Source organism: Martes martes (genome assembly GCF_963455335.1).
Source record: "Martes martes genome assembly, chromosome: 15".
In the NCBI taxonomy this organism is placed as follows: Eukaryota; Metazoa; Chordata; class Mammalia; order Carnivora; family Mustelidae; genus Martes; species Martes martes.
In genome coordinates, this window is record NC_137903.1 from 2,359,103 (window position 1) to 2,370,458 (window position 11,356).

Below are 11,356 nucleotides of genomic sequence, written 5' to 3' on the forward strand. Positions count from 1 at the left end.
CTTCCCACTCCGTATCAGTGTCCGGGTGCCCTGGGCAGGGGCTGGAGGGGTTCTGGGGTCGGGGCAGGATCCCTGCCTCTGGGGGCCCTGGGCTGGGGCTGAGTGAATGGTGCTGGGAGGGGGCGGTCTGCAGGGAGGACAGGTGTCACTCGGGGGAGACGGGAAGATTCAGGCAAAGGACAGAGGGAGGACGGCCCAGCAGAGGTAACAGCCACCTGGTCAGGGATGTGACCTTGGGGAGCAGAGCCCACCACAGGCAGGGGGCTAGGGGACAAGAGGCGAGAGCCTCGTGTCTTCTCCCACCTTTTGGTCCCTGCAGATTCTCAGTTGTCCATCGCCTGCCCCAGAGCCCGGCCTTGGCAATGTTACCACCTCTGTGCCCCCTGCAACTCCTGGCCCTGGGCCTGGGGCTGGCTGGAGCCCTCAGCCCCAGTGACCCCAACACCTGCAGCTTCTGGGAAAGGTGAGGGTCCCTTGTGGCTTCCCCAGCCCCCCCTACTGCCTGAGGGGTCTCCTCTCCCTCTCCTTCCCCGCCTCCCCGCCTCTCCCCAGCTCCTCCCCCCGCCCCCCTCCCTCCCTCTCCCTAGTCCTCCCTCCCATCCCTCCTGGTTCTGTCCCTGCTCTCTTTCTGCTCCCCGCAGGGGCTACTTCTGACCCTGTCCTTTCTTGTCCCCATCCCCTGGTCCCCGTGGGAAGCTGGCTGCAGGACAGATGCAGGGTGGGAGCCATTCACTGTGGAGCAAATAGGGGGGCTGGTCCGGGGGGAGCAAAAGGCACGGCGTTGGGGAACAAGGCCCGGGTCAGGGTTTGGCCAGAAGTGTTGCAGCCCACCTCCGCCCCGCCGGGCCCAGGGATCAATTCCAGCTCTCCCCACGTAGGGAGGAGGCGGAGGGGGAAATGGAACGCTCTGGTCCTATAGGCTGAGGAGGGGGCGATGATGAGGGGGTCCCAGAAATATTCCAATTCCGGGAAGACCCCTTCGGGGGGGGCCAGGATAGGGGTTCCTTCTAGGCTTGGGGTAGCAAACCCACCTCCCCCAGCACGGCCAAGCCCTCACGCCCCTGCTTCCTGTGGGCCCCACCCTGACCCCTGACCCCACCCCTGTCGCAGCTTCACCACCATCACCAAGGAGTCCCACTCCCGCCCCTTCAGCCTGCTCCCCTCAGAGCCCTGTGACCGGCCCTGGGAGAGCCCCCGCGCCTGCCCCCGGCCCACGTGAGTGCCCTCCAGTTCCCTGCCCCCCACCCGCCGTGGGCTCATCGCTGGCTCAGCGGCCCCGGCTCTCCATACGCTCCTTCTCTTCTTGGAAACTTGGGAGAGCCGAGGAAGCATCTGGCCTCACAGCACTGAAAGGGAGGTCTGGGGGGGCTCGTGTGGGTGTGTGTGCACCTGTGCGCGTGTGTGCGTGTGCGCAAGTGTGTGTGGTGCGGGGCAGTGAGGGAATGCTCCTGCTGTACGGGAGCGGGGGCCTCCCAGGGTCGCACAGCGCTGGGCGTGGCTGGCCTGGTGTCAGCGGGGGGGCACTGAGGGCCACCTTCGGGGGTCCCCTAGGGTCGTCTACCGGCCGGTGTACCGCCAGGTGGTGAGGACGGAGCACCGGAAACGCCTGCGCTGTTGCCAAGGCTTCTATGAGAGCGGGGACACCTGTGTCCGTGAGTCTGTCCTTCCCGTGTCCTTCCTCGCTGCCTCCGGGCTTGTCACGCCCCCCAGCAGCGGCCACTAGCCACCTCTGTCCTAGCTGCCCCCATGTTTCTCCCTCCCCTCCTCTCCATGTGTTGGAGCATCTCTGTCTCCGTCTGTCTGTCTGTCTCAGGGCTGCCTGCATCCCTCTGTCACTATGAGTCTGTCCCTGCCCCGTCCCTGCCTCTGTTGCTGTGTGTCCTCCCCTAGTTGCTGTCCAGGCTCACCTGCCTGGCGCCACCACACAGCCCAGAGGGGGGCGCCACACCCCACAGGCTCCAGGCGGGAGCCTGCTCTGCGTCTCTCCCCCACGCTCACCGTCACCGTCACCGTCACCCCATCACCCGTAGACTCCTGCCCAGCCTGCCCCGCCCCCACCCACCGATGTCCACATAGCGGCCACGTCTGGTTCCCTCCTGAGGGTCCCCTCTGTTTCCCAACCGCGGTGCTCGGACAATGTCACCGAAAGGGGCTGGGGAGCCTGGGCTCTGCGCTTCTGTCAAGTTCTGGCCTGACTTGCTGGCCCCGTCTTCTGTGGCCACTTCTTCCAGGCCGAGGTGCTGCTCTGGGAGGGTCAGGCCCCCGGGGTCGGGCTTCCGAGGGGGAAAGGCCGGTGGGGGCAGAGGGAGCGGTTCTCACTCCCTCAGTCTCTGCCCCAGCGCTCTGTGCCCAGGAGTGCGTCCACGGCCGCTGTGTGGCTCCCAGTCGGTGCCAGTGTGAGCAGGGCTGGCGGGGCGAGGACTGCTCCAGTGGTGAGTGCTGGGGGGCTGCAGGGGGGTGTGTGGGGGAGGGCCGGGCCGCACCCTCCCTACCGCTCTCGGGGGTTTAGCCCCCCGGGGCAGGCACCCCAACACTCCAAGGGCCCCAGAGCAGCCAGCTGCCTTTTCCGAAGTGGGGCACAGGGCACGGGTTCGGGGAGTGGGCTTGGACTCATGGAGGCTAGGGAGGGGGAGACCCTTGGTGACCCCCTTCTGCTCTCCTCATCCCGCAGCCTGTGCCCCAGGCGTGTGGGGGCCTCAGTGTGACGAGCCCTGCCCCTGTGGGAACGGCAGCTCCTGCGACCCCCAGACCGGAGCCTGCTTCTGCCCCTTGGGCCTGCAGCCCCCACGTTGCCTCCAGCCCTGCCCCCCCGGCCAGTACGGCCCCGCCTGCGGGTTACGCTGCAGGTGCCACGGAGCGCCCTGTGACCCCCGGACCGGAGCCTGCTTCTGCCCCCCGGAGAGGAAGGGGCCCAGGTGCACGATGGGGTCGTGGGCACAGGACCACCTGGGCACACGTGCACACGTACACACCTGGGCCCCCAGTGGGACAGAATGGACAGGCCAAGGTCCTCGTCCCAGCTCTGCCACGGACCAGTTGAGCAACCTTGAGCCCATCGTTGAGTCTCTGGGAGCTGTTCCCTCTTTGTAAGGCGACAGCAGGGTCCTCCAGCTGGGAGGCTCTCTGTGCGGATGACAGAGCCTGCGCGTGTGAGCGGGTGTCCCAAAGTGGGGCTGACCCAGTCCCGGAGAAGCCTGTCTCAAGGAGGTGCAGGCCGGGGTGGGGGGATGCATTGGGCCTCATGGAGCAGCTCCAGCGCGGAGCCCTCTGGGGCAGAGAAACTAGGGCAGGCAGATGTGTCTGTCTCCCCTCCCCACCCCTGCCCCTGCCCCCCACCCCCTGCAACAGCAGGAGCAGAGGTGGGGGGAGGGGACTGGCAGCGCAGGCTGTTTACCCTCCCCCTCCTGGTGGTGCTGGCTGTCCCTGCCATTTCTGGTCCTGGAAACCTTTGCTTTCTGACTCCTCCTGTCCCAGGGTGGGGGGGTGGGGGTGGGGAAGTGGGGGGCCGGGGAGGGGCAAGGCACCTGCAGGCTGGCCGCCACACTGAGCTCTGAGGTCAGGATTTGCTCCCCAGGAAGCACAGGGCAGGGGTTGGGGAGCAGCCCTTGGAGTCAAAGGGGAGGCAAGTGCTGCTTGTGCCCGCCCTGACCTCACTGCTTTGCCCAGCAGCTGTGAGATGTCCTGTCTCCCTGGCCCCGCTGGCTTCTGCCCCAGAACCCAACCTTGCCACAACGGGGGTGTCTACCAGGCCTCCCAGGGCTCCTGCAGCTGCCCGCCTGGTTGGATGGTAGGAAGGGGGCGGCCTGCATGGGGAGCTTCTCCGCCGGCGGGAGGAGGGTGTGTGAAGGGGGTGGGCTCTGTGACCCTGCAGGGGTTTGAGGGGTGGGGGTATCAAGGGGTCCTATGCCCATGGGGAGGGGCTGTCCATGTTCCACCTCTCCAGGGCACCATCTGCTCCCTGCCCTGCCCAGAGGGCTTCCATGGACCCAACTGCTCCCAAGAGTGCCACTGTCACAATGGTGGCCTCTGCGACCGATTCACCGGCCAGTGTCGCTGCGCCCCGGGCTACACGGGGGATCGGTGAGTGGCTTTGGCGGCGCGGGAGCGGCGGGAGGGTGCGCGCCTCCAGACTCACTCGGCAGGCCCCCAGGTGCCGCGAGGAGTGCCCCGTGGGCCGCTTCGGCCAGGACTGTGCGGAGACGTGCGACTGCGCCCAGGGCGCGCGCTGCTTCCCGGCCAACGGCGCGTGTCTGTGCGAACACGGCTTCACCGGGGACCGCTGCACCGAGCGCCTCTGCCCCGACGGCCTCTACGGCCTCAGCTGCCAGGAGCCCTGCACCTGCGACCCGGAGCACAGCCTCAGGTGTGGCGCGGGAGCGCGCTCAGGGGCCGGACGCCAATGAGAGAGGCCCTGGGCGCTGAAGCCCGGGAGCCCGACCCGAGGGCGGGACAGATGTCACAGAAGGGAGAGGGAGGGGCCTCGGGAGTGGGGGCGCGCTCGGAACGGCCCCCCGGTTCGGCGAGGCCCGGCGCCCCCCCGCGCCGAGGAGCCCGGGAGCCCGGGGAGGCGCGGGAGGCGCGCGCGGACCCCGTCAGACGGCGCCGCCCGCTCCCGCCGCAGCTGCCACCCGATGAGCGGGGAGTGCTCGTGCCTGCCGGGCTGGGCCGGCCTGCACTGCAACGAGAGCTGCCCGCAGGACACGCACGGGCCCGGCTGCCAGGAGCACTGCCTCTGCCTCCACGGCGGCGTGTGCCAGCCCGACAGCGGCCGGTGCCGCTGTGCGCCCGGCTACACGGTGAGGCGTGGCGCGGGGAGGACCCGCAGGAGGGGGGAGCGGAGGGGCCGGGCCGCCCCCTCACCGGCCCCCCGCTTTCAGGGCCCGCACTGCGCCAGCCTCTGCCCCCCCGACACCTATGGAGTCGACTGCAGCGCGCGCTGCTCCTGCGAAAACGCCATCGCCTGCTCGCCGGTCGACGGCGCCTGCGTCTGCAAGGAGGGTAAGGGGGCAGGGTCCCCGGGGAGGGGCGGACTGGGGGCGGGGCCACGGGCAAGAAGGCGGGCCCGAGAGCAGGGGCGGGGCCCCCGGGCCGCAGCTGGACGGTGGGAAAGTCGCCAGGCCACTTCCTTCCTGGAAAATCCACTTTGCTTTTTTTCAACCACAAAAATCCTACTTGCGCTTAAAGGTCCAGGCCAGAAGGCACCTCTCGGGCGAGCATCCCTCGCCCTCAGTCATCAAGAACCACAAGTTGGCAGGGCCCGGAAGGGCTTCTGAGACCCACCCGGGGGGCCGGTTGGCAACCTTTAGGCTGCGTTCTGACACGGCTGAGTTGTGTTTGGCTGGCTCTCGGTGATGTGCAACCCGCCTCTGGTCTCCAGTCCCCACTCCTCCCTGTAGTCTTACACGTGATCTGCATTACTCATTTAGGTACCTGGTTTGGGGTTCGCTGCCAAGCCCCCTGCCCCCCATTCTGCAGGCCCCAGAAGGGAGGGGTGGACCACCAGTAGCCACCCAGCGTGTTACCGGTGCACACGCTTGCCTCCCGGCTGGGCCTCAAACACCCCCATGCCCACTCTCAGCTCCCAGCCCAGAGCGGGGCACAGCTCACGCCTTGCGTGCTTGGTGGGGGGGTGGAGCTGGATCCCCGTGCCTCCCTGCGGGGCCTCTCTTCCAGGTTGGCAGCGTGGTAACTGCTCCGTGCCCTGCTTGCCTGGAACCTGGGGCTTTGGTTGCAATGCCAGTTGCCAGTGTGCCCACGAGGCAGCTTGCAGCCCCCAAACTGGAGCCTGCACCTGCACCCCTGGGTGGCACGGAGCGCACTGCCAGCTCCCCTGCCCGGTAAGTGCTCAACAGCCCGTCTGCCCGCGGGAGGGCAGGTCACAGCAAACTCCCAGCTGACTGGCCTGCCCCCCCCTCCACTCCCTCTCCAAGAAGGGGCAGTTTGGCCAAGGCTGTGCCAGCCGCTGTGACTGTGACCACTCTGATGGCTGCGACCCTGTTCATGGACACTGCCAGTGCCAGGCCGGCTGGACGGGTGAGCACTGAAGTGTCCTGGCCCCAAGCCCCCCAGAGCTGGGGGACGGATCCCACAGGAAGTATGTCCATCAGAGCCCCATCAGAGCTGGCCAGGCTCACCCTACCTTTCTTTCCCACAGGGGCCCGCTGCCACCTGCCCTGCCCCGGCGGCTTCTGGGGAGCCAACTGTAGTGAGAGCTGTACCTGTAAGAATGGGGCCACCTGCGTCCCGGAGAATGGCAATTGTGTGTGCGCCCCCGGATTCCGAGGGCCCTCCTGCCAGAAAGGTGAGGCTCCCTCTCCTTCCGTCCCTCACCAGCAGGAGGGTGCAGGGCAATGTCAGATGCCAGAAACCCCCCACTGCCCCTCTCGGCGTCTTCTACAATGCAGAGAAGGGAGGGAGCCGGTGGAGTCCAGGGCTGACCCAGGGGTGGTCCCTGCCCCCAGTCCTCACCGGCCCTTTCCCCCCAGCCTGCCAGCCTGGCCGCTATGGCAAACGCTGTGTGCCCTGCAAGTGTGCCAACCACTCCTCCTGCCACCCCTCGGATGGGACCTGCTACTGCCTGGCCGGCTGGACAGGCCCCGACTGCTCCCAGCGTAGGTGGCGGCTTGTGTGTGAGCGCGTGTGCGTGCTGAGCGCTGGGCTGAGGACCGGAGGCTTCCAGGCCCACTTGGGTTCCGTAGTTTATATAAAACGTACGGACACTCTACTATGACCCAGGTGCCCCGGGGTGCAGCTTGGGACTTCCCTCTGCAGGGTGGCCGGGCAAGGGCGCTGTTTGTCTGGGCCCAGGGGCCGGCGGCGGGTGAGGGAGCCCTGAGCTTGGTTTCACACATGCTTTTCTTTTTGCGTCTGCATTTTCAATTTATATTTATTTATAAGTGGCTTCTTCCCCACAAAAATGCATAAATAACATTACGGAGCAGATTAGCCCAGAGCCCCAAGTACTGCAGGTGTTAGAAGGAAGTGAGAAGCGGTGACCAGAGAGGCTGGGTGCGCGCTCGGGGGCGCGGCGAGGCGATGGAGGGCGGCGTCCCCGTAGAGTTCTGGGCCGGCACCGTTGCGTTGTTTGCTAGTGGCAGGTGCACAGAAACCGTGCCTTAAACAGCACGGACACTTACTTCCGTCTTAGGTTAAAGAGAAAAAAAGAGTCAGAGCTAAGCGCGGGGGATAACAGGCCCGTTGCTTGTCCGGCCCTTGGTGCCCCATTTTGCAATGGCTGTTAGAGAACCAAACGCAGGTTCGAGTGGGCAGGTGGGCACGTGATAAGCATCCGCGGGTTGCCCGTGGCAGCTGTGGTTTGAAACTTGGTGTCCCCGGGAGACCAAGGCCGAGCAGATTCAGTGAGACTGGGGGCTGAGCGTCCGTCCGGGGGGGCTGGCCCTACCCCGGCAGACGGCCACTTGTCCCCTGCAGCATGCCCTCTAGGACACTGGGGAGCTGACTGTGCCCAGCCCTGCCAGTGTGGCCACGGGGGCACCTGCCACCCCCAGGATGGGAGCTGTTTCTGCCCCCCAGGCTGGACGGGACGCCTCTGCTTGGAAGGTACCCATGGAAGGGGAAGTCGTGCCCTGCCCCCCAGCCCAAGGAGGAGACTGCCACTTTGGCCCCTCACCGCACCCGCCTCCCTGCCTCCCTACCAGGCTGCTCTCCCGGGACGTTCGGAGCCAACTGCTCCCAGCCATGCCAGTGTGGTCCTGGAGAGAGGTGCCACCCAGTCACGGGGGCCTGTGTGTGTCCCCCAGAGGACAGCGGTGCCCCCTGCAGGATTGGTGAGTTCTTCTCCAGGCCCCCCTTGTCCCCAGGGCACCAGGACCCAGACCCCTGGTGCTCCCAGCCTCCCTACTGGGGCCTCTCCTGTGCACGTGCCTTGCGCACCGCAGCAGACCCGAGACACCAGGCTGAGGGGCCACCCTGTGCCCCTAGGAAACCAGGAGCCCTTCACCATGATGCCTACCTCTCCCGTGGCCTACAACTCGCTGGGGGCGGTCATCGGCATCGCAGTGCTGGGCTCCCTGGTGGTGGCCCTGCTGGCGCTCTTCGTCGGCTACCGCCACTGGCAGAAGGGCAAGGAGCACCGGCACCTGGTGGTAGCCTACAGCGGTGGGCACCTGGACAGCTCCGAGTACGTCATGCCAGGTGAGCCGGCCTGGGAGCCGGGGCGGGGTGGGGGGGCAGGGGTCCCATGTCCCTCCCCCCCTTCCCGGACCGGAAGATGGGGAGTGCGCCCTCTGCGTCAGAGGGGAGAGGAGGGGTCAGAGAGGCCGGCCTGGGGCCTCTCTCGGACCGGCCGGGTCACCGAGCGCCTGTGTCTGTTTGTGCAGATGTCCCCCCGAGCTACAGCCACTACTACTCCAACCCCAGCTACCACACCTTGTCACAGTGCTCTCCGAACCCCCCGCCCCCTAACAAGGTCAGTGCTGGGGGGTCGGGGGCGCTGCCGAGGGGCGGGCCCGGACCCGGGTCTCTGGAAAGCTCCATCCCGGCCTGCTCGGCTCCCTACTCCACGCCCCTCCCTGCCTTAGGTTCCGGGCGGTCAGCTGTTCGCCGGCTTCCAGGGGCTGGAGAACCACAGCACCCTACCCGCGGACTGGAAGCACCGCCGCAAGCCCCCGCTGGGGCCTCTGGAGCGGGGTAGGAGCGGGGTAGGAGCCCGGAGTCCGAGGCCCCTGCTGGGGGTGGGCGAGTCAGAGCCGGGGCACGGGGGAGCAGTTCCAGGGGAGGGGGTGCCTGCGTGCTCACTGTCCCTTCCTCTTCCTGCCCCTCCGGTAGTGGCGGCCTGCACCGAAGCTCTAGCCCCGGCTCCAGCAGCCGTGGTGGCCCCGGCCTGTTCTCTGGCAAAGGCACGGGCGCGGGGGCGAGGGGGCGGGCTGAGCCAGGGGCTAGGAGCCTGGGCCCCCACGGAGCCTGACTTCCTTCCTCTCCCCTTAGGGCCCATCTCTGAAGAGGGGCTGGGGGCCAGCGTGGCTTCCCTGAGTAGCGAGAACCCCTATGCCACCATCCGGGACCTGCCCAGCCTCCTAGGGAGCCCCCGGGAGAGCAGCTATGTGGAGATGAAAGGCCCCCCCGCAGGGTCCCCCCCCAGGCAGCCAGCTCAGGTCTGGGACAGCCAGGGCCGGCGACACCCCCAGCCACAGAGAGATAGTGGCACCTACGAAGAGCCCAGCCCTCTGACCTACGGTGAGCCCCCCTTTCTCCGCTGGGGCAGGGGGGCTGGTGGTGGCCAGGACAGGGAGGGGGAAGGAAGGGTTAGAGGGAGAGAGAGCAGCGGCGACACGGCGTGGCGGCAAGAGCTTGGGCTCTGGGCTCCGACCTGGGCTCGCACCAGGCACAAGGTTTGGGACATCAGCTGGCCTCTCAGAGCCCGTGAGCAGTGTCCCTGCTACACAGGGCTGAGGATTTGAAATGGTCCCATAGCACCTGACTTGAGCAGTTGGTACCCAGGAAAGAGGGGAATGAGGTTGGTGACAAAGGGTCCTCACCCTGTGAGGTCAGGGTGGCATCCCTGGCTGGCAGTGGGAGGAGAGGTGTGAGGAGGGAGAAGCCGTCTCCCATCCTGTCCCCTCTCTGCCCCCAGACCGAGACTCTGTGGGCTCCCAGCTCCCACTGCCTCTGGGCCCGCCCCCTGGCCACTACGACTCACCGAAGAACAGCCACATCCCCGGGCATTACGACTTGCCTCCAGTTCGGCACCCCCCATCACCCCCGCTCCGGCGCCAGGACCGCTGAGGAGTCACGGTGGCATGCAGGGATCCACATACCTATTCTTTGCTGCCTGACGTTGGGGACAGAGCCTGCTGTATGTACCCTGCCAGGAGCAGGGAGAGGACCGACAGACCAGGAACTTGACATATGCTAGAGGAAGTGAATGTGGAGGGGACGGGGCCTGGCTCCCAGCTTCCAGCCTGGGGGACCCTGGTCAGCAGAAAGCCCACATTCCCTGTCGTCCGTGCTCCAACCTGTGGCTCCCCAAGGCCCTGGGGCTCTTGTGTGTAAACAGGTGGGATCAATGTTACTAGAAGTTTGATTTCAGATTAATGTCGAAAATGTATACGGGGTTCCTTTCCTGTGCACTCCCAGGCTGGGCTGTGTGCGTGTGTGTGTGTGTGTGTGTGTGTGTGTGTGTGTGGCTTCAGAGAGTTCTAGGCTGTCCTGTGTAGTCGAGAGGCAGCCCAAACCAGTTAACTCTAGCAACAGCCTGACTGTCCTGCCTGCATCCACCGGGTACCTGCTCCAAGCAACTGCTCAAAATACCAGGCGGTGAGGTGACCTCTGTCTGAACATCTTCATGGGTGCCCCATGGCTCTCGGACCAGAGTCAGGACTGTCCAAGGCCTTAGGGGCTCTGCTGGCCTGGCCGGTCTCTTCAGCTTCACCTGGAACTGTGTTCACAATCACTCCGTTCCGGTCACCCTGGGCCCCAGGTCCTACGAGCCACACTTCTTCCTACCACAGGGACTTTGCACATCCGTCCTCTTCCACTCTCGCCTGTTCACTGCTGCTCGTCCTTCACTTACTGTCCTACGGAAGCGCCTCTCTTGCACTGCACGGACTACAGCTGTGCGCGTTCCCCGGACGCCTGGAGAAGGCCTTCAGAACCGGCTCTCTCTGGGATGTGTGGCTTCTTTATGGGATCGTTTGACTCATCTCTGCCTCCCCCACCAGACGGTGGGTTCCCTGAAGGCAGGAATCATATATTGTGCCCAACATTGGTTCCCCTTGGCACACAGCAGATACTCAATAAATGTTCCCCCGAAGGCGGAGAGGCTGAGTGAGCGGAAAGTACCAGGGATAAGTGCTCGTAGGTGCCCAGGCGCGGGCCAACGCGGGCTCGGAGCTCACAGGCCGCGGGAGGCCCGGCTTCCGAGGAGCGGCCTGTCCGCAGGGCAGCGGCACAAAGGCGCACAGGCAGGCCGGCGCTGGGAGTGACATTGGGGGCGCACAGCCCTGCGGAGGCTGAAGGGGGAAGGCAGGCGGGAGAGGGGCCGCCGCCGTGGAACCGGCAGGGTCTACACTACCCGCGGACACCGAATCCGGACCTACTAACTGCCCACACTTCCCAGAGGCTAACTAGACGGGTCGAGGATGGAAACCCAGCGCGCGCCTTTCCCACGAGGACCCTCTCCGTACAGCGCCCCGGAAGTGGGTCTGTCCCCACCGACTCTTCTGCCCACTTCCCTCCGACCGCCGCGTCCCTCACATGCTCGCGGCCTTCCGGGGCGCCGCGGGCCGCGTGGATTCCGAGCGCTCCCGACCCCGCTCCTCCCTCGCGCTCGCTCCGTGGCCCCGCCCCCGATTGCTCCGCCCCGGCCGTGGCTCCACCCCTAGCGCCCGCCCCCGGC

The 11,356-nt window shown here is 66.5% G+C and overlaps 1 protein-coding gene across 2 annotated transcripts; it reads left to right on the forward strand.

Annotated features, from left to right (window-relative positions):
• Positions 1 to 362: 362 nt before the first annotated feature.
• Positions 363 to 10,776, forward strand: PEAR1 (platelet endothelial aggregation receptor 1; the record flags this gene model as incomplete). 2 transcript variants are annotated; one of them, XR_013968031.1, is made up of 21 exons in its annotated part: positions 363 to 463; positions 1,111 to 1,215; positions 1,552 to 1,652; positions 2,340 to 2,432; positions 2,672 to 2,915; positions 3,670 to 3,787; positions 3,944 to 4,080; positions 4,151 to 4,363; positions 4,622 to 4,796; positions 4,878 to 4,998; positions 5,674 to 5,837; positions 5,931 to 6,033; positions 6,155 to 6,301; positions 6,486 to 6,611; positions 7,432 to 7,560; positions 7,659 to 7,787; positions 7,942 to 8,154; positions 8,340 to 8,428; positions 8,541 to 8,660; positions 8,947 to 9,195; positions 9,593 to 10,776. XR_013968031.1 is itself a non-coding variant. In XM_080824618.1 (21 exons), the coding sequence occupies 21 exons, from the start codon at positions 363 to 365 to the stop codon at positions 9,742 to 9,744; spliced, it is 3,018 nt and encodes a 1,005-aa protein (XP_080680744.1). In that variant the 3' UTR covers positions 9,745 to 10,776. The 2 variants fall into 2 exon arrangements, 1 of the variants encoding a protein (XP_080680744.1); XM_080824618.1 differs by having other exon boundaries at positions 8,541 to 8,649.
• Between the last annotated feature and the right edge of the window lie 580 nt (positions 10,777 to 11,356).